The sequence below is a fragment of the Macrotis lagotis genome, chromosome 4 (genome assembly GCF_037893015.1).
Source record: "Macrotis lagotis isolate mMagLag1 chromosome 4, bilby.v1.9.chrom.fasta, whole genome shotgun sequence".
NCBI classification, from domain to species: domain Eukaryota; kingdom Metazoa; phylum Chordata; class Mammalia; order Peramelemorphia; family Peramelidae; genus Macrotis; species Macrotis lagotis.
In genome coordinates, this window is record NC_133661.1 from 1,616,247 (window position 1) to 1,637,426 (window position 21,180).

The following is a 21,180-nucleotide window of genomic DNA, read 5'->3' on the forward strand; positions in this document are numbered from 1 at the left end:
GAGGCCCACCAGCCTCTCTACAACACAACCAAGTCCCTCCAGCACAGTCCCTGGGACATAGCACCACAACACCCACATTCCTAGCCTCAAGACTGCCACGGTCTGATATTGCCCAAACACAGACATCTAAGACCAGTCCAAAATCAAATGTTCAAATGACAAAAAGGATTGGCCCCCAAGAGCTCCAGGGCCTTGGAAGGAGGAAAACTATATGAGGCGATTTCAAGGAGCAAAGGGGGGAAGGGCTAAGAGAGGCAGCCCTCCCAAAGCTGAACCTTGAAGAGGCTTCCCCAAAGGGAGACTGGCCCAGGAGAAAGTTCCCTTTCCTCCTTTGCCCCTGCACTTAGTTCCAGGGTTTGCCAAAAGGCCACACACCAGTGGGGGCTCAGAGAGTCTCAGAGCCAGCCCACTATCACCAGGCCAGGGAGATCCCAGGCCTCTCCCACAATATCCAGGAAGTTCCCTGGGCCACCCTCATCTGAGCACCAGCAAGGGCAGCTCTTTGGCTCTGGAGACCAACAAGGGCACTCCTGGCAAAGGGCACTGAAGTACTTGCTCCTTCTCTAACCACTGCCATTACCAACAGTGAGGTCGTATTCCCTGAGGATGCTCTGAGTAACAAGTCACAAAGCTGTCCCTGGATCTTCCAGGTTGCTGAGGACCAGACCACTGAAGGGAAACAGATGAGCCCGGGCCCAGATGGGACCAAAGGGGCAGTCCTTGTGTCTGGTCAATTATCCTGTCCTGTTCTCCAGGCTCTGTTGGGTCACTAGCACCCTGTGGTCTCCCATCACACCCTCCTCCCACATGAGCAGGGGCCTGGGCACAGCCCCTCCCCCAGGAATATTTCTAACTAATTTCAAGTCAAAACAGAAACCCTGACAAGTCTCCCACATTCTCTGTGCCATCCTATCCATGATGGCCAACATCTTCTCAGGTCTCTATCATGTCTGGAGTCTCATGGTGGTGCTATGGGTTCTGGGTGTCAGTGGATAATGGCAAAAGCAGACTTGGCTCTCCCAGTCAAATCTGATCCTCAAAAGTTGGGATGACTGAGGTGGGTATTCCTGCTCCCTGAGCTGGCATTAGAGATCTGAGGTGTCCTAATGTCCAGTGATCTCTAGGCAACAAGGCTCAGACCTCCTATGATCTAGAGCCAACTCCCAAAAGCCCTCCTCACAAAAGCTTGCAAAACCTCTGGGGTTCAGATGCCTCCCCCCAAGGTCCACTAGCTGTGTGGCCTAGCCTTACAACCCTGACAAGACCCCCTATATGGGCATACCAAAGTCTCTCTGCACAGGGGTCCAAAGGGAAGGCTCCCACACATATCCTGCCTTCACCTCCTTGAAGTCAAGGCTCCTGGAAGCCCTGATTGGGGTCCCATTCCTTAATGAATGATCTTGGAAGCAGGAGAAAGGGGTCCCAAGGTCTAGCTTCTGGATCCCCAAGTCTCCTGGGTTAGGTGCCCCTGGCCCAACTTCACAACAATGGTGTGATCCATCTGTGCTCCAGGAAAACTCCATGGAAGAAGGAGAACCCATCTCATGGACCTTGGATACCCCAAGACTGAGATAAAGGCAGTGCTGAGGCACAGAAAGGTGGGGGGGGACCCAGCACCTGCAGCCCCCCAAGGATACTGCCAGTCACCCCTCCCTCAGCCCAGCTGCCCCCCCCAGCCTCCTAGGAACTAAATGTCTGCCTGTCTCCCAGCAAGATCAGTAAAGTCTTGACAGCAGTCCTAAGGGCTGAAATCCACCCTTCCTGAAGAGCAATGATGATGTCATTGACTTCCTCCAGATATAGACCCCCTAGAAAATTCAAGGTGGGGTAACCACAAAAAGCCGCCTGGCCAGTCCACATAAACACACAAACCTCCACCCCCTAAAGAGCCCTGGATGGGCCTGAAGCACCAGGCCAGAACCCACAAACATGCTTGCCTGGGAGCTTGCCCTCTTCCCGGGCAAATGCACAGCCCCTGTGCATCTGCCAGGAGGAGCCCCACCGGTGTTCAGGTACCAGCTTTCACCAGTGTCTCTCCCACACATTCACCTTCCTCCCCTCCCAGGACTCCTGCCTCTAGGCCTCCAACCCCCCAGGTTCTCTATCACCCCAGGGCCCCATCATTCCATCATCTCTACTGCCCCACCCCAGTTCAGGCTTAAGCTCACCACCTCTCTTCTAGCCCATCCTATCTGTCTCCAACCTCCCCCCCCACCTGGATGCCCTACGTCTCCTGTGCCTCTAGGACAAGGCCCACAACATCAGAGCACTACCCAAGCTCAGCCTCCCTTCTCCCAGGTACCACTGCTCTTGATGGCCTGCAGCCCACATCCTCATTTCACCCCTGTCTCTCCAGGGGCCAACTCTCCATCTAAGATCTAGGTAAGTGGTTCACTGAATTACATCCTGCCTTCCCAGTTTCCCCACAGGGCCTGGCCCACCGTAGACCTTTAATAAGTGCTGTTAAATTGATTGATGGGGGGGGGGGGTGATGGGTGAGACCCTGGCTGTTGTCAGCCTTCCTCCCAGGGGAGGCCTCTGCCAGCTTTCCCAGGCAGCCAGGGGGTCTTTCAAAGAACTTAGTAGGAAGTTGGGACAAGTCCACATTGTTGCCATGGCACCCCTCAGAGCACCACCCTGGCTCACCCCAGGTCACCCCAGTCAGATGCAGAGGGTCAGGAGACACCTGGGAGCTAGGGAAGAGCATTCTCAGATGCTGTCGGGTCTCAGCCTTGAGGTTACCATGGAACTCCTAACCCCAGCACAAGGATGGGGGGCTCTCCAGGCCCTGTCCACGGAAACTCCTCCTGATACTTCAGATGGAGAAGTGGCTGGTCAGAGGCTCAATGGGCAGAGGGTTGGCTCTGGTAGCCTACCCACATTTCTATCTGAGGGCACTCTCCCATTAACCCATGAGAGACAGAAGGAGTGGGGCCCCAGCAGCTGGAGGAGCTGCCTGGCTTTGGGGTTCTGCTCTGCCAGTTTCTTGGGAAACCAAGGGGACTGGTTTGGAGGTCCCTTCCAGCTCTTCAGAAGAGACTGGGGGGGGGGGTGTGGAAGAGGGGAGAGGGACAAGGGAGGCAGACAGGCCAGGCCAGGCCAGCCTCTCCATTGGGGGGGGGGGGGGACCCAGGAGCTCATCTCATCGGACCCTCCAGGAGAAAACGGAGGGGACAAAGGCAACTCCCAAATCAAATCACTTTCCTCCCTCCCTCCCTCCCTCCAGCAACGGCCACAAGTATCATATCGGAGGGGCTGGATCTCTAACCAGTCATTCCAAAGAGTGGACCGCCACGACCTCCTCCAGGACTGCCCTCGGCCGCGCCAAGGATCCCCCCCGCTTCTTTCGGTGCACATCCGCCCTGCTCCTCACATAGCAGAGGCCCCCACCTTGGCCACAGTCAGGCAGCCCCAGGAGCCAAAGGCCCTGAACCCCATCTCAGATACAAACACACTGCCAAACAGCGCATCTGCCTACGGAAGGGGAACCCGGGGGTGAGGAGAGGCGGGGAAGGAACACAGGGCGAATGCCAGTGTGGCCTGGCAGCCAAGAAAGGGTGTGATTGCAAGGGGGCAGAAAGGAGGTCCCCAGGGAGAGAGAAAAGCGAGCCCCCTCCCTCCTTCTCGGGGAAGATCAGGATCACCTGACTAACCCCTGCCCTGGCAGGCCTGGCAGCCTCAGCCCAGCCCCCACGGTCTCCCCTCTTTCAGGTTAGCCTCAGGAGGCCAAGGGGGAGGGGGAGGCGCCCTGTGCCCCCCAACCCCAGCATGAGCCCCCCCCCCGCTGGCATTTCAAAGTAAAAGGTCAGGTCGCTGTGCCAGAGGAAAGAAGCCGGCCCGCAGCCCCTCAGGATGGGGGGAGGCCTTAGTCCCCCCCAAAGGGCATCCAGTTTCCGTCGTGGGGAGATGGGGCAGGGTCTCCAGGCAACGCTGTAGCCTTGCCTCAGTTTCCCCTTTCTGGCTGCCTGGGCAGGCTGGGGCCCATCCCACCAAGAGCAGAGAGGGGACCCCCGCAGGCTTCGGCTTCGGGGGGCCCCAGAGGGTCTCCCCAGAAAGCCGAAGCCGGCCCTTTGCTGGGGGGCTGCCAGAGGGCTGCCTCAGCCTCGGCCGGTGCCCCCCGAGGAGGGAGGGGAGGGGCGGCCTCTCATCGGGTCGGGGTGCCCCGGCGGGGGCCGAGCTCCGTCTGGGCTGTCGGGGTTCTCGCAAGGGGAAGTTGGGGTGAGGCCCGCCCCGCCCCGCCCGCGCCGGCGCTGGCCCAGCCGAAGGTCCTCGGGTGGGCCCCGGACCCCCAGGGCGGGCGGCCCGAGCCGGGGGGCCCGAGGCGGGAGGGCGGGGCCGGCGCGCAGGGGACCCCCGGCCCGCGCCCCCCGCCCCACTCACGTCGTCGAAGAGCGAGCCCACGTTGGCCGTGACCAGCAGGATCCCGCAGCCGCCGGCTCCCGCCGCCTTGGCGGCCATGGTGCCCGGGGCGGGGGGCGCGGGGCTCAGGCGGGGGGCGCCGGGGGGCAGCGCGGGGGCCCGCGGCCCGGGCGCATCGCGGGGCGGCCGCCGGGCCGGGCTCCCTCCTGGGCCGGGGCTCAGCGCGCCCGCTCCATGGGCGCCGCCGGCCGAGCTGGCTGCGCCGCGGCCCCGAGTCCGGCTGTGCCAGCGCCTGCGGCCGGGGGCGGGGCGGGGCGGGGCCGGGGGCGGGGCCGGGGCGGGGCCGGCGTGCCTGCGTGCGCGCGCCGTGCCGCCGCGCCCCGCCCCCGGCCCGCCCCTCGACCCTCGACCCCGGGCCGCCGGGGGGGGGCGGGCGCCTGGGCTCCGCTCGGAGGCTGCGCGCCCCGTGACGTCACGGCCGCCCCGCGCCCGCCGCGGCGGCCCTTAAAGGGGCCGCGCCACCGTGGCCGGGCCGGGCGGGGGAGGGGCGGGGTGGAGGAAGCCCTTCCCCGGGGCCCCCGGGGGGGAGGGGCGCCCCGCCCTGCGCGGGGGCGTGCTCTTGGGGTTCAAAGTCAGCCTCACGCACCCTGGTTGGGGGCCGTGCATGGGTGCAGAAGAGACCCCCAGGCCTGGGGGGGGGGGCCGGAGACGAGCGCCCCCACGCGCCGCCCCCTCGGCCTCCCGCCCTGACCCAGGCCGGGCCCGAGAGGGGGAGAGGCCGCGGGGCCCGGCCCGGCCCGGGGGGAGGGAGCGCGCCTCGCGCTGGGCCCCGCCACGCGGCCGGGCCTCGTCCTGGGGGGGCCCTGGAGGCCGGGCCGGGGCCGGGCCGGGCTGGGGAGGGGGCCGGGGCCGGGCCGGGGAGGGGGCCGGGGCCAAGGCCCTTGTGCCCTGCGGGAGCCGGGCCGGGGCCAAGGCCCTTGTGGCCTGCGGGCCCTTGTGCCGGGGAGGGGGCCGGGCCGGGGAGGGGGCCGGGGCTGGGCCGGGAGGGGCCCGGGCCAAGGCCCTTGTGCCCTGCCGGGCCGGGCCGGGTCTCCCCTGCCTCAGCAGACACCCGCACTGTGGCCCCCCCCGGGGGACCCCTCCCCACGGACCCCACTGAGCCCTGAGCAGCCTTGATCCAGCGAAGCCGGAGGACTGCGGGCGGGCACGCGACACCCTGCGACCCGGTCCCACAAAGTCCAGTCGGCTCAGCCCGCAGTCCTGAGTCGCCCCGCAAGCCCGGACCCGGCACCTGGGTGGCAGGGGCTGGGCGGGGGCTGACGGAGGGCCACACGGCCCCAGTCAGGACTGAAATTCAATAAATTGAGGATTTGGGGGGAGAATCAAAATGGATCACTTTGCATGACCCACAAAGGATGTTGTGAATGGCCCTTGGCAGACAGAATGTTCCCCACCCCTGGACTGGGGACATGGCATGACTGAACGGCCCACTCTCTGGAAAGACGGCCTTCACACCCCTGCACCCACACAGCCTCTACCAAGCGCACAGAAGATAACGGAGGAGGGGAGAAGCAGCCGGGAGATGGAGGACAGCAGACTGTCCTGGCTTTGTAGTCAGAGAGGTTGGGTTCAAAGCCTGCCTTTCCTGCTAGCTTTCTCTGTGCCAGGCAAATCACTTGATCACTGTAGCATAACTAACATCTATACAGCATCATACAATATTGTCTCACTTGTCTGCACATCCCTGGAAGGTATAGGCTATTATCATCTCCGTTCTACAGAGGTAAACAGAAGTTAAGTGACTTGTCCAGGGTCACAAAGCCAGTAGGTATCTGAGGTGGAATTTGAACTGTTCTTCCTGACTCCCAAGTCCAACACTCTGTTAGCCCTTAGCTGCTTTCCTGGGTCTTGGGTTTTTTAGCAATAAAATGAAGATGGACTGAGAACTCTAACCTGGGATCCTCAAAGTCCAAGCATATTCCAAGAATATGACTAAAGGCATTCAAATTCCCGGAAGTCAGGGAAGGAAGAACTAAGATACTGGATGGCAGGGTCAGGATCCCAGTCACTGGAGATCAGATTGAACGACATGCCATGGAGTGGGAAGGCAGAGAGAACAGCTTACTGACACATTGGAGTGGCATGGCAGACTTGGATTCCTGCCTCTGACTACTGGAGCTCAGCGATCCTTAACTTCTGAGCCTCAGGCGACTTCAAAACACTTCGGGTAGCAGATGGATGGGGTGAGAGCTACACAATCAAAATGGTTCCCACGCTTCTGAAATCACAGGTCTGTACTCTGCTGTGGATAAGTGTAAGATCTCATAATTGGCCTCAAAAAATTAATCTCATAAATACAAGATATGGGAGGCTTGGTTAGACAGCCATTGGACTAGATGAGTTCTAACATTCTTCCAATTCTCAGAGACAGAGAGGCAGAGGAGGGGAGATAGACAGAAAGGCAGGAGATAGAGACAGAGAAGCAGGTGGAAGAAAGGGGGAGAGACAGAAAGAAACAACTGGGGGGGTGACACAAAGAGAAAAAAAACAGGTTTGGAGAGAGAGAAGGGTGAAGACAGAGAGGAGGAGGAGATAGAAGAGAGGGGAAAGAGAAGGTCCAAGAGGATAGCACCTTGGAGGACTCACCAGGTTTAGGAAGAGAGAAGAATGTTGAAACATTGGAGCTTGGCAAGAGGATAAAGAGAGGTCAGCACCAAAGAATCCAAGGTCAGTGTGTCCAAGAGGAAGGGACCTTTTAAAAAAAAACATAAAGCAAAACAACCCAAATATGACAGCTGCCACTGGGTATTGTGCTCTGCACTCAAGGCTCTTCACCTCAAAGGAGCTGTTAAAGCCTCTCTTGTTGCTATTTTGTTTAGGGGGTGGGGGGAGAGATTGCAATCTTCTAGTCAATCAAGGTCAAAGTTGGAGAAAAATCAGTTTGGGTTTTTTTCCCCCCCAGAAAATCAGTTTTTGAAAGGATATTCCAGCTTAGGAACAATTCATCACCTACCTATATAAATATATCAAGTCTGATACCTGGGGTTCTGCTTTCAACTCCCAAGAGCATCAGTTTTCCACATGGAACCAGATTCTTCTGGTTCATCCTCATCAGACCTGTGATATATTGATTCTTTTTTCTTCTTCCAACAGTTCATCTGGAGGATGTTGGCCACTTCTCTTTACTTTCTTTTAGATAGCATAAATGAGAATTGCTTCCCTTTCAGACTAAGGAAAAGGGCAGCTTTGCACAGTGAGGAGGCTCCCATGAGAGCTTCTGAGCTAAAAGAGACAAAAGGTCCCATTAGTCAAAAAAATTGATTGGGTGTGTCTACCTAGGCCAGACTTTGTGCTAGATGTTGAAGATACAAAAAGAGGCAAAAGACAGTCCTTGCCCTTGAGGAGCTCCCAGTCTAAGGGCAGAGACTATGCAAAAATAAATAAACAAACAAACAAAAAAGCCCCTGCAAGTATAAATGGCAAGGAGTTAACAGAGAAAAGAGGGGCTGGGGAGGCTTCCTGTAGGAGAGAGCGTTGGAGGCCCTCTTCCTAGCTGCTGCTGCTGCTGCTGCTGTTGGCATTTCGTTGGTTTTTCCCCTTCTGTATAGTTTCATCAGCATCTTTGGCTTGGTTTTGATAGTCTGGAGAATTTCAAGGATCAGGAAATTCCCCATGCAAGTCTTTGGAATTCATATTCTTTTTAAAGTTGGCCCTTTCTGGAACAGGTGTGTACCTCAGAGGGAGAGACCTCTGAGGAAGAGGCCTGAACATTCTGGGCAGCAGGATGTTGGAAAGAGACTGGGCATTCTCTATTCAGTAGCACACATTCCTATTTTCACCAAAGGAGATATAATTTCCTAAATCTTGGGAACAGGTTGATTAGCCCATATTCATCACTGCTGCTGCTGGAAAATCTGCTTCCTTGAGAGATTGGCTAAAAGGGTTTCACCTGACCTTGGAGAGGAGTCCTAAGAACCAGAGGAGTCAGGGCATGGCAAAGGGGCAAATTCAGGTGCTGTGGTGGCCAGACTTACAATCCAGGTTCCCCTAAGCAGAGGCAAGGTGCCTGTGTAACTGGGGCACGCTCTTGGTGGGCATGGCTGTGTTTGATTCCCACATTTATCAGCCTCCTTTTCAGTCCCAGGGAAGAAGTGGGGGTCTGTGGCATAACCATGTCTCTGGGTCAGGGAGTGCTTTTCAAACTAAGAACAAAGAGGGAGCGTGGAACTCGGCCAGATCCAACTGGATACTTTATCTCTTGCTCTGACACTGCTATGGCAGCCAGAGCCAACCTACCTCTGAGCCAGGCAATTTATTTAGATGGTCTCAAGGCTCCCTTGGGGAGAATTTGGCCCATTGAGTTGGTTAAACAGCAGTCTCTAAAAAGAAACACAACAGTCCATTAGCCCAAGAATAATCAGATGACTGTCAAACTTAAGATGGTAATGAGCTGTCATTATCTAATTCAATCCAGCAAATGTTGAACTCCTACTATGTGCAAATGTTTTTGTTATGAGGAAAGTATACATGGACAAAACCAAAATGGTCCCCTGGAGGGCTACACTTCCAAATACTCCAATAACTCTGTAATCTGCCAATCTTGCTCCTCCACATTCACCCCAGGGGTCCACTCAATGGGCTGGATGTTCCTTCATTCTCTCCCTTTATCAAGAGAGTGGAGTGGAACAGTGGAGTCCTCACTCCATCTACCTATCAACTCTTACCACAGACCAGTTCTTATACTCTTTTTGGTCCCAAAAAGTTCTTTGAGAAAATTCTTAGTTCTTATTTGTAAGAGTTCTTCAGTCACATTATGTAAATACAAGATAATTTGAGGAGGGGGGGAGAAGGTTAACAACTAAGAACATTAATTTAGGAAAAAACAGATATCTTATTGTCTGATCTTGTTATCTCATACTTTTTGTTTCTTAAGGATGTGATTTCTCTCTCATCACACTCGGTTTGGATCAATGTACAACATGGAAACAAAATAAAGACTGACAGATTGCTTTCCATGGTGGGGGGGGGAGTAAGATTGGGAGAAAAATTGTAAAACTCAAAATTCAAAATCTTTAAAAAAAAACAACTAGGGAGAACAGCATTTATAGTTTCTAACCACTATGGGCTTTAGACGCATAAAGTTTAATTCCTCAAATAACCCTACAAACAAGTTCACAAGTCAGCCTTAAGCCTCTACAGAGCCCTTTCTAGCTATAAGATGCTTTGGGATCATTTAGCAATCAATCCCTAACTTTCCTACAGATGAGTCACCATCAGATCACTGAGGTTCAAGAATTTGCCCAAGATACTTTGCTTCAAACACTGAGTAGCCCTGGCTCCTTACCCATTGCCACCTGTCATTCTGAATATGGACCAAGTCTCCTCCAAATGGAGCTTCTGGTGTCTAGAAGTTATGCAACTGTACAGCTATCTTATTATTATTATGCATATTCCCCTATAATATTCTGTTTATTGAATCTATGTTGAATAAAAACCATTCCCATACAGTATCCAAGAATGTTTGTATGGCATCATGCCAAGGTCACAAGAACAGGGCTCAATGAAACATATCAAGTACAGGAAGGGAGAAGACTACTCCAGGAGAAAGGAAATCCAATCAGTTTTTGATAGAGTAGCTTCATAAATTTAGACATTCTTGACAGTGTGTCTGCATTGCCCCTTAAAGGGAAGTGCAGTTAAGGCAGTTAACTCTTTGAGAATCATATAAAGGCATGGAGGAACATTTTTTAACTTCATAAAAGAAATCTAACAAACCAAGAGCAAGCATCATATTCACTAGAGATTCACCAGAAACTCTCCCATAAATGCAGGAATAAAACAGCGATTCCCATTCTCCTAACTACTATTTGATATATTTTACCAAGAGAAATAAGTCAAGAAAATGATAATAAATATAGACAAAAAGGAGATAAAGACTCCCTATTTGCTGAAGATATAAATGTTAGATTTTCTAGGAAATCAACAAATACTGAATAATAAATAGCTTGAGCAAAGCTGCAAGTTACAAAATAAATCCACGATAACCAATAGCATTTCTTTATAGTAAAATCAGAGGGAATAATAAAAAGAAATGCCATTCAGAACTTCTGTAAAATGCATAAAATACTTAGGATCAATTTACCAAAGCTCAAATAAATAGCTATAAAGATTTAATTAAAAAGTATTCTTTAAAGAAATAGTTATATAGGAGTGGCTAGGTGGCACCGTGGATAGAGCACTGGCCCTGGAGTCAGGAGTACCTGAGTTCAAATCTGACCTCAGATACTTAATAATTACCTAGCCTTGTGGCCTTGGGCAAGCCACTTAACCCCATTGCCTTGCAAAAACTAAAAAAAAAAAAAAAAATAGTTCTATAGCTAGAGGAATATTCAATATTCATAGTGAGGGTTGTGCTAATGGAATAAAAAAATGCAATGCTCCCAAGGTTATTTATAGTTTTAATGTGATATTAATCACAATAATAAAGGAATATATTATGAAAGTTGATCAAATAGCAAGAAAATGCTTTTGGAGAAACAAAAGCTCTAGAATATCCATAGAAATAATGAAAAGAGGTGGAGATGAAGAAAGAATAGATTTAAACTATGTTATAAATGAATAGCCAGTCATCAAAAAAGAGACAAAAGATGTGAATCAATCAGCCCCCAAAGTCCCTGTGTTATATAAGGCTTTTAGGAAAAGGATCAGGATGGGCAGGGAGGGGAAGGATAGTGTTGGGTTGGACTACATAGTTGCTCAGGTCCCTTCTAACTTAAGATCTCCGTAAGAAGCAAAGTCAAAAATGTGACCTTAGAAAATATCAGAAATAGAAAGTCATTTCCTCCATCAAACCTAACCTGATCACCCTCACCAGAAGTAAGCCAGCCCTTCCCTGAACTCCTGCCAGCCATCATGAATCGGATGCTCATGTGCTCTTCATCCATTGTAACAGAGCTGGAGGATGCTTTAGGGCTCAACTAGGCAGCTATGGGTGGAAATCCTGCCTCCAGGATCACAAACCTTGGCACCTGATCAAGTCTCTTAGCTCCTTTGTGCCTTAGTTTCCTTCTCTGTAAAAGAGGAATAATAAAAGCACCTACCTCACAGGTGTGAGATGAGGATCAAAAGAGATGACTTCTATAAAGGATTTTTCAAACCATAAAGCTATGATCAACCAGTCCAACCCACCATTTTGCAGAGTAGGAAGCTGATCAGGGTCATCCAGGACAGGTCTTCTGAAGTTAAGGGAAAGGAAAGGACCATGGTTCTAACTTCTCTTTGTCTGAGGTGCCTAGCCTTGGAACTGATGCCAAATGAAAAAATGAGGCAGGCTTCCAACTTGGAGAATATCTCTCCTAAAAACCATGTTGAAAATAACCCATGCTAGGGGCGGCAAGGTGGCACAGTGGATAAAGCACCGGCCCTGGAGTCAGGAGTACCTGGATTTAAATCTGGTCTCAGTCACTTAATAATTGCCTAGCTGTGTGGCCTTGGGCAAGCCACTTAACCCCATTTGCCTTGCAAAAAACCTAAAAATAAAAAAAAAATAAACCATGCTCATAGGAGTTCAAGTTTACTAAACAAAAATGGCACTGTCTGGGATAGGCAAATCACAATCTTTTTGTGTCCTGCCTTCTAAGGTGCTGCAAAAGAAGGGTCACCACGGTGAACACATTTTAAATGAAGTCTTTAAAGTCAAATAAACTTAGAAAGGAATTTGATGAATCTCTTTGGGGAAGTTTGAGGCAAACTTGCAAACTATAAAATCCAAATAGTGTCTAGTAAGTGTAGGATCTAGCCTTCAACCAGTGTCTATTAAGTTAAGGGTCTGGCCCTAGAATCAGGTGTGGCCCAGTGAGGAACCCTACAAGTCTCCCATGACCCTCTCTCATTCCTTACCAGCCACGGTCTGAACCAAGTGGTCTTCAAATTCTCCAGACACACCATGTACAAAAAGGAGTTCTGGGCCCAGAATCTACACTCCTACTTTCTGGATTATTGTGAAATCATTTATGGACCAACACCTTTCTTTGCCTTTACCATCTTCTTAAAATGTGTCTGAGCAGTAACAGCCCCTTTTTAAAATATGTTTTATTTATTACAAAGGACTCATGATAGAAAATTCTATTCCTATCCAGATAAAAAATTGATGGACTCTGAATACAGACTGAAGCAGACTTTTTTTGCTTACTTTATTGTGTGTGTGTTTGTGTGTGTGTGTGTGTGTGTGTGTGTGTGTGTGTATGTGTTTCCTTTTTGGCCTGGTTCTTCATTCACAACTATATCTAATATGGAAATATGTTTTATATGATAGAACATGTCTATCCTATTCAAATTGTCTACCATTTTAGGACAAGAGGTGGGAAAGGAAGGAGACAAGGAGGGAGGAAGAAAAATTTGAGACTCAAAAATCTTATAAAAATGAATGCTAAAATTTATCTTTACATATAATTGGGAAAAATAAAATACTATTAAGTTTACAATTAACTGTAAAATACTATTATGTATATATATATATATATTTTATTTGTTTCAACAAGAAAAGATATTCATCAATCCTTCAACCCCACTTGAGAACAAAAGTAAAACAAAACCCTGTTATGAACATGTCTAGTCAATCAAAATAAGCTATGTCTAGGGAAAAAAAATTATTTCATTCTACCTTCAGAATTTTCCATCTCTCCATCATATGTTTTATCCTTAGTCCTCTGGAATTAGTGTTGGTCATTATATTGATAAAGAGTTCATAATTCTTTCAAAGTTATTTGTCTTTATAGAATTGTCACTGCCTCCCATTTCAACAATACTACAGAAAGGGCAACTACAATGGGCTGCTTGTGAGAATGCCAGAAGCAGGTTTGCCAAAAAGGACTATCCTCAGGAGAACTTTCACAGGGTAAGCACTCCCAAGGAGGTCAGAAGAAGTGATAGCGGAACACTCTGAAGGTCTCAGTGAAGAACCTTAGAATTGATTGTACAGCTTGGGAGACACTGGCACAACACTCCCCAGGATGGTGTGCCCTTATCAAAGAGGGGGCCTGTGCTGTATAAGAAGGGCAGAGTGGAGGCAACTCAAAGGAAACATACATTTAGAGTACCCACCTCAGGTGTTCCCATGGACTATTTGTGCCCCACCTGCGGTAGAGCATTCTGGGCTTGTAATCAGCCACAGTCGGACACACAGTTAACTTGTCTTCAACATAGTGATGTCACTTTGGTCTTCAATATTGAAAGACAATTGTTCTCCTGGCTCTGTTCACTTCCCTCTACATCAGTTCATACAAGTCTTACCAATCTTCTCTGAACCCCTCTCCTTCATAATTTCTTAGAACACAAGAGTATTCTATTGCATTTATATACACTAATTTGTCTATCCGTTCTCCAATGTACATGAACCCCCGCAGATTTCCATTCTCTGCTCCCTCAAGCTCCCTGTTCCTTTTGAGTGGTGGCTGCTAAGTCATTTATGATCTTGACTGTGGCTCCTCACTGCTTGAATTCTTTGTTCCCAGCTATACTTGAAGCATTTTTTTCTTTGACCTGGAATATCTGGATTTTTGACCATGATGTTCCTGGGAGGTTTCAATAGGAGCTTTTTTTTTCTCAAGATGCCTGGTAGATTTTTTTTTTTTCTATTTCTGATTCTTTGCCCTCTGATACTAAGGAATTTGGTTAGTTTTCTTTTCTCTTTTTTTTTTTTAAAGATTTCTTGGGGGTGGCTAAGTGGCACAGTGAATAGGGCACTGGTCCTGGAGTCAGGAGTACCTGAGTTCAAATCTGGCCTCAGACACTTAATAATTACCTAGCTTTGTGACCTTGGGCAAGCGACTTAACCCCGTTTGCCTTGCAAAAAAAAAAAAATTCTTGGAATAGGATTTCTAGGCTCTTCTTTTGCTCATGGTGTTCAAATAGTCAAATGATTCCTAATTATTTTCTCTTTAATCTGTTATCCAGTTGTTTTCACTAGGAGATATCACATTAATTTATACTTCAGTCCTTTCACTTTGCTTTAGCATTTCTTATTGCCTTATGGAGTCATTCACTTCTATTTGGCGCATTCTGATTTTCATGGAGTTTATTGCTTGGGTCAGTTTTGTGCCTCTAATACCAAGCTATTAATCCTCTTTCTCATTCAGATTTTTCCATGGTTCTCATTTCTTTTCCAATTGTACTTATTAAAATGATTTTGAACTTTTTTAAAATTCTTATTTTCCCTCTTCTAGGAATTAGAGTGTAGTTTTTGCCCATGCTGTACTTTTCTCTGAGGCTTTGCTTGTAGATGTTTTGGAGTCATTCTTTTCTTCTAGATTTGTATCTTGAGCTTCTCTGCCACCATAATAATTTCTTATGGAAGGCTTCTTTTGTTTGGCTGTTTGCCCATTCTTCCAGACTATTTCTTGACTTTGGGCTTGTTGTTATGGCTAGGTATTTTTACCCTTTAGTGTGTATGGGGGTGGCGGGGGAAGGAGTCCTCTTTGTCCCTGTTGTTGTTTCTTAAGGTATTTAATTGTGTTGTTTCAGCCTTTAGAAACAGTCTGGGTACCTGAACCTGGGTACATGTTCCCCATAAGATGTGATCCAGGGAAAAGTCTGCTGGCTGCTACCCTGGTCTGAGTTCTGCAAGTTCCTGATCTGGCTTTGGGGCCGAGCCACAATAGATGCTGTTGGATTTGGTCCCTTTCAGCCAGCTGTTAAAGCTCTGTTGATTCAGAGGAACAGCACTGCAGACTCCCCTTGGTCTGAGATTCCTGCCCTGATTACTCTGCAGGCTGAACGACAGACACGTTGGACCTGAGCCCTCGATGGGTAATGACTCTGAATTCTCAGTTCTGACTTGCGTTCCCCCCAGGCCAGTTCCTGGGCTGAGAGCCATCTCTTCCAGAGAAAAAGAAGGGATGGGGTCCAAATATGGAATCAGGAAAGCCGGGTCAGGTCAGAAACCAGGGATCGCCTGGAGCAAAGGATCATTCAAGAGCATAAGATGGAAGTTGGAAACTGAAGGACAACAGCAGAGATTGCAAGATGGAACAGAGGCACAATCTCCCTAAAGAGTTTCCCTTGTATTGTATGGGCATCTATAGCAAGTCACAGCTATGGACTGGTATGTTGTGGTTCCAAACTGGGGGACCTTACTCTTTCCTCAGTTAGCTGAACCAGTAAGTTCACTGGGTCAGACACTGACACTGTTGAACTGGAAACTGGGTGTTTCTTAGCCAGTAGAATTATTCCATCAATCAATAAGCATTGATTCAATGTTGGTGACATGCCACCAATGTGCCAAGCATTGGGAATATGAAAAGGCAAAAAACAGTGCATGCTCTCAAGGATCTCACTGTCTCTTGGGGGGAGACAACATGCAAAGCATGATGTAGATATAAAATCTATAATGCACTTGGGAGGTAGTCTGGGAGGGGAGGCACGGGCCGTGGAGGTAGGTATCCAGAAGTTGGTATTGAAGGGGAGTTTTGAAGTAGCCCAGGAGGCAGAGTGAAGGAGAGAGCACACTCTAAACTCAGGAGACAGCCATTGACAAGACACAGGATGGAGAAATGGTTTTGTTATGGTGTATTATGTGGAAGGAACAGCAAGGCCAGAATCACCAGATGCAGAATCCATGGAGGAGAATGAAATTAAAACCAGAAAGGGAGGAAAGGGCCAGTTTAAGAATGACTTTAAAAAGCAGAACAAGGATCATGATAAGTGTATATAATAGGGAGCCACTGAAGTTTAGTGATCAATGTGGTCAGACCCACACTTTAGGAAGATCATTTTAGTAGCTGTATTGGATTGGAATGGAGTGGAGAAAAACTTGAGGCAGGCAAAAACCTTCCCCCTTCCCCAGCAAGTTATTGCAATAATCCACATAGAAAGTGGTGAGGGTCTGCACCAGTGGGGTAGTTGTGTTGGAAGAGGGAAGGGTATATATTTGGGAAACATTACAAAGATCAAATCTACAGTTTGAATAATGAGGTAAGGGGTGAGAGGAAGTGAAGAACTGATAGGACAAAGGTAGAAAAGATAGGATTTGGCAATAGATTGCATATGTGAGACAAGTAGGAAAGAGGAGCCAGGAATGACCCTTCTCAACTAGAATGTCTTCTTTTGAAATTCTAGCTCCCTTTGAGTCTGGAATGGGAAGTTTAGGGCATTCATATTACTTTATAAAATCACAGAATCTCAAAGCTGGAAACACCCCCCCCCCCCACCAATGATCATCTTTAGTAATATCTTCCCTCTTACAGAAATTTCCATTAATATATCACATTAATGGAAATTTCTATTTCTGGAAAATTCTATATTAAAAATTATATATTATACACATATATAAACATAAAACATGCCAGCATGGCAATAGCTGTGTCCAGATGAGATTCATTATATAGAAACCAGAAGTATACTCATAGAAGCATATATAATAAATATAATGATACAAGAAATTTTGTAGAATACATCTTATATGAACATTGTTATTGGCCTGTTGAAACATTTTTTATGTCACATAAAACTTGGTTTTAATAAATACTGTAGAAGCTATTGCTCTGGTCTCTTTTGCCAATATTCTATTTTTATATTGGGGGGTCATTTTTCGTTCTATTAGTCTTCTGTTGTTTTTAACTGCTTTATCCTTCCCTGGTTTGGGGCTCCAGGATTATGTTTATTTCTTTTTTTTTTTTTAGTTTTTTACAAGGCAAATGTGGTTAAGTGGCTTTCCCAAGGCTACACAGCTAGGTAGTTATTAAGTGTCTGAGACCGGATTTGAACCCAGGTACTCCTGACTCCAGGGCCAGTGCTTTATCCACCGCGCCACCTAGCCGCCCCAGATCATGTTTATTTCACAGAAAAACTGGAGCTGAGTATTAACAACAGTGAGCATTCAGATGGGCTTTCAAGGGTTACAAAGTCCTTCATGTATGCTAACCCATTTGATTTTTGATTACAATCCTGGAATTGCAATTATAATGCCTATTTCACTGATGAGGAAATGAAATCATATAAATGTTAACTGACTTGTCCAGGATCACCCAATGAGGAAGACTCTGAGTTAGGATGCAAACTCAAGTCTTCTGACCTCAAGTACTAGGTCCACCTGCCTGTCTCTGTCTTCTTTTCCAAACACCCTGAATGTTGTATTCCATTCTGCATACTACCCTTTTGGAAGGATTCTGATGAACATGAGAACATCTCAAGGTCTCAAGGAGTCTAATAAAGATTAAAGGGCCCAGAGGTCATAGCAAAAGAAGATTGGTTGAACGATAAGGCCATTTTTATTTTAGCAAAGAGACGATGAGAAGGCACATATTCACAGTTTTAAAGTATTTGACCAGGAGTCACCAGGAAAAGAGGTTGAAATTCTGTGGCTTAGGCTGAAAGTATCGAATGAAAAATAATAGGTGAAAAGGCAAAGAGTTGAGTTTGAGGTTTCATGTCAGGAAAACAGTCTAGTAAACTTAATGATGCAAAGATGAAAAAGAATGCTTCTGGAAGCAATGCCCTTCCCTGATGGTCTGGCAGCAAGGTCAGGCAGTCAGTAAATGGTGATTACGTGCCTCCTGTATGACATGTTCCTGTGTGCTGAAGATACAAAGAAAGACAAAGAGGGGACAACATTCCAATATGCACACAATTTTACATGTATGTGTGTATGGATTTCATAAGTGTGATCTTTGTTTTTATGCATATTCACACAAGATATATATACGAATGTCTATGTGGATGTGTAATATGTTCTGCGCCGATATCACACAATCTCTTTCTATTGTCTATCACATAACTAGTTAGGACTTGAGTCCAAACTATTAGGGAAGAGACCTCACCCACGCAAACCTGGGATGGGGGTGGGTGGCGAGGAGACATAGTCAGTCTTACTCTGGGAAAGTGAGTCCAGAGCATTTGCAAAAGGGAACACCTTGTTAGGAAAACTAAGTCCTTCCTATATCTCATTTCTAGGAAGCGGGGCCAGGACAACATGAGCAGGCCCACTTTGAGGCAGGAGCCGAGGCTGATCTGTCTGAGCTGGATCAGATCAGCAGCCTTATTCAAAGTGTTATTTTTCTTGGTCTGGACTAAACTGCTTCACGTACAATGGGCTCTGCCTGGTGGAGGGGAGCTCCAGCTGGCTGGGACTGCCAATGATGTCTCCTCAGCCTCCCTGGTCCCTCTCTTACCATTTGCTCCTCCAGAACAGGGCTGGCACTGGTATCTGTTTTTTCAGAGGTTAGTTTGCCCCGTCTCTAAAGTCCTCCTGATGCCCACTGGTTTTCTCAGAATGCGGGTGCCCTAGACACTAGGAAGAGTTTCCTTCCAGTCAGGACTGAAAGAAGGTAAACGAGGTGAGATAGCTCACCCGCACTCCTTTGGGACACCATTCCAAAGGATGCTGCTGATACTACTAGTGATGGTCGTCAGGGAGGTGATGCCATAGCCAGTAAGTGAATTGGATTTGAGTGAGAGGGGGGCTGGGCTTCATCACTAGCCTCACTTTCTCCAGAACCATCTAGATCCAATGGCCAAATAGGAATCAGGATGACTGGAGATGGCTCTGAACATGAAGCAATCAGGGTTAAGTGCCTGGCCCAAGATCACATAGCTAGTCAAGTGTCTGAGGCCAAATCTGAACTCGGATCCTCCTGACTCCAAGACCAGCACTCTACCCACTATGCCATTAAATATAGACCCAAGACCTGCACATTCTGCATCTCCCTGGAGAGCTGGGGGTCACAGTTATGACTTCTTAGAATGTTATCATCCCCTGCCTCCTCCTTGGGATTGTTCCAGTCTCCCCCTCCCCAACTCATCCTTGATCCATAGTCTTCACCTCAATCCTCAGAGCCCATCGACTACCAAGAGCAAAGACCCTTCCCTTCTGTTCTTGGAAGAAAGCATATCAGTGTGTTGCCTCTTCAGCTCCTGGGCTCGAATGGTGACTGGGGACCAATCATAGCACCTCACTCCTCTGTTCTGGGCCCGTCCTTGGTTTGGAATGACTTAGAAGCCCATGTCTGAGACACTCTGCTCTGTGGGGATGGACAAGACAGGTTTCATCACTCACAGGACTGGGCCAGTTTCCATCCTTTGCTGCTCGGCCGGGAGGCCCTTGGAGGTCAGGAGAAGGCCAGGAGGTGGGGGGACCAGTGGAGAGGGTAGAAGAGTCAGGCCTAGGCAGAGGCACCCCTCCAGGGCTCCCCCACAGGAGGATCCACTCCCAAGGTCGTTCTTCCTGCTGTTCCCAATCCAATTGTTTGATATCATAAACACGTTTCCCGTTATAAATAAACCAAACACAGAAGATAAGTGGGGGGAGGGGCAGAGAAATGGATTCTTGTGAAATACAAAACAGAGGGGTTAGGGAGGGGGGGATTTGGCTGGAAGCTAAGGAAGGACTGAAGCTAATTAAGCTTGACATGAAAGAGTCACAAAGCCAAAAATAAAATCTTTATGAGCTTAGAACTGAAGACAAGAAGCCTTTTTCTACAGCCACCTTGTCCCCTCGCTGCAGAATGTGTGCTGAGATGGGAGGCTGGTGGCAGAGAGATCTCCCCCTGGCCCCCTGGCCCCCTGGGTGCCTGGGTCCTACCAGGGGAGGCCCCTGCCTGCTCTGATCTCAGGATATTCAGAGGGGGGACTGGACAGGAAGAGGTGCCCCAAGTGAAATGGGCTCCTACAGATGGGCTAGCTGAGGTCCAGCAGAGGATTGCAGAACAAAGTCTCTCCTGGTCACCTTGTCTCACCTACCACTCTCCTGATGGGGACACTGAGGCCCAGCAATGCCAAGACCACCGGACCTCATGGACCTCCCCAGCCCAGGGCCTCGCTTCTCACACTGTATCAGATCTGACCCAGTCCTGGGGCTGGGAGGTAGGACTGGGGGCCCCTCCTGTTGGACAGTCTGCTTTTCTTGCTCTGTCCTTTGGGGGAGGCCCATCCTAAGGGTGGATGGACAGCATCTCCTCCCTGCTCTGCTCTCAGGGTACAGTCCCTCAGGGCACCTGCATAGCTCCACTGGATAAGAAGCCTGCCCTCCTCACCCCTGGCCTGCCTGGGAAAGGAGAGAAGCCACCTGGGAGCTGACAGGAGACTCAGCTTTGGCCTGGGAGAGTAACTCTGACCCTCAGTTTCTTCCTCTGTCCAGTGGGGTCAGCTATGCCTGCAGTGAGGCCATCAGGAGCCCCCAAGGGGAATCTGTGTAAGAAGCCCTTATTTTCAGGGAGGGCCTCTCACTTGCAGAGTGTACATGAGTCAGACCCCCCTCTTCCCTGCCCTGTAAGAAGTCCTCTTGGGGAAGGGGAGCAATGGGAGTAAAACAGGAGTCCCAGGGGGTCTGAACTGAAGAGAGCAGCAGAAGCCATCTAGATCCCCTCCCCTCCCTATACTGCAAGCCTCAGAGCTCATTAGATAGGAAACTGAGACCTGGGGGTGAGAAGGGACTTGCCCACCCCATAGCCAGTATATAGGAGCTGAGGCTAGACCCAGGTGTACTGTAGCCCCCGTCACACCTTGGTGTGGAAGGGGCTGGGCTGGGGCACCAAGCTGGGAGAATGGAGCCCAAGCTGTGGTGTGAAGTTCCAGTCATCTCCACTGCCCACTCGGTTGGTAGATTCTGTTGGGGACAATCAGCTTCAGAATACAGAAAGCTGGTTCTAGCGGCTAGTTACATTCCTGGGTAGAACACAGATGTTTGGGAAAGAAAGCCAAGCTGCCCTGAGCAGGCTGGCAGCTGTGAGGGTACAAACACTCCTGAAGGATTCGATGAATAGCTTTGCCCACTGGTCCAAGTTGGACTCCACTCAGCAACCTGAACCAGGTTCCCCCCATCTCTCCACC

General features: G+C 49.1%; 1 protein-coding gene and 3 long non-coding RNA genes across 4 annotated transcripts in view; 2 read left to right on the top strand and 2 right to left on the bottom strand.

Annotated features, from left to right (window-relative positions):
• INPP5A (inositol polyphosphate-5-phosphatase A) overlaps positions 1-4,495 on the bottom strand; it is a 193,827-nt gene extending 189,332 nt beyond the window's left edge. The window contains exon 1 of the mRNA XM_074232115.1: positions 4,381-4,495. Within this exon, the coding sequence (XP_074088216.1) occupies positions 4,381-4,458 (78 nt within the window). The 5' untranslated portion in view covers positions 4,459-4,495. The remainder of the gene's footprint in view (positions 1-4,380) is intronic.
• On the top strand, positions 1,214-3,462 carry LOC141520539 (uncharacterized). The gene is made up of 3 exons (XR_012477650.1): positions 1,214-1,598; positions 2,299-2,382; positions 3,227-3,462. It is a non-coding gene; the product is annotated as an uncharacterized LOC141520539 (long non-coding RNA).
• A 1,138-nt stretch (positions 4,496-5,633) lies between the features above and the next one.
• LOC141520543 (uncharacterized) lies at positions 5,634-16,984 on the top strand. The gene is made up of 3 exons (XR_012477651.1): positions 5,634-6,649; positions 13,137-13,255; positions 14,881-16,984. It is a non-coding gene; the product is annotated as an uncharacterized LOC141520543 (long non-coding RNA).
• LOC141520544 (uncharacterized) lies at positions 7,374-19,565 on the bottom strand. The gene is made up of 3 exons (XR_012477652.1): positions 19,409-19,565; positions 8,656-8,738; positions 7,374-7,641 (listed from the first exon to the last, which is right to left on the bottom strand). It is a non-coding gene; the product is annotated as an uncharacterized LOC141520544 (long non-coding RNA).
• Positions 19,566-21,180: the final 1,615 nt, after the last annotated feature.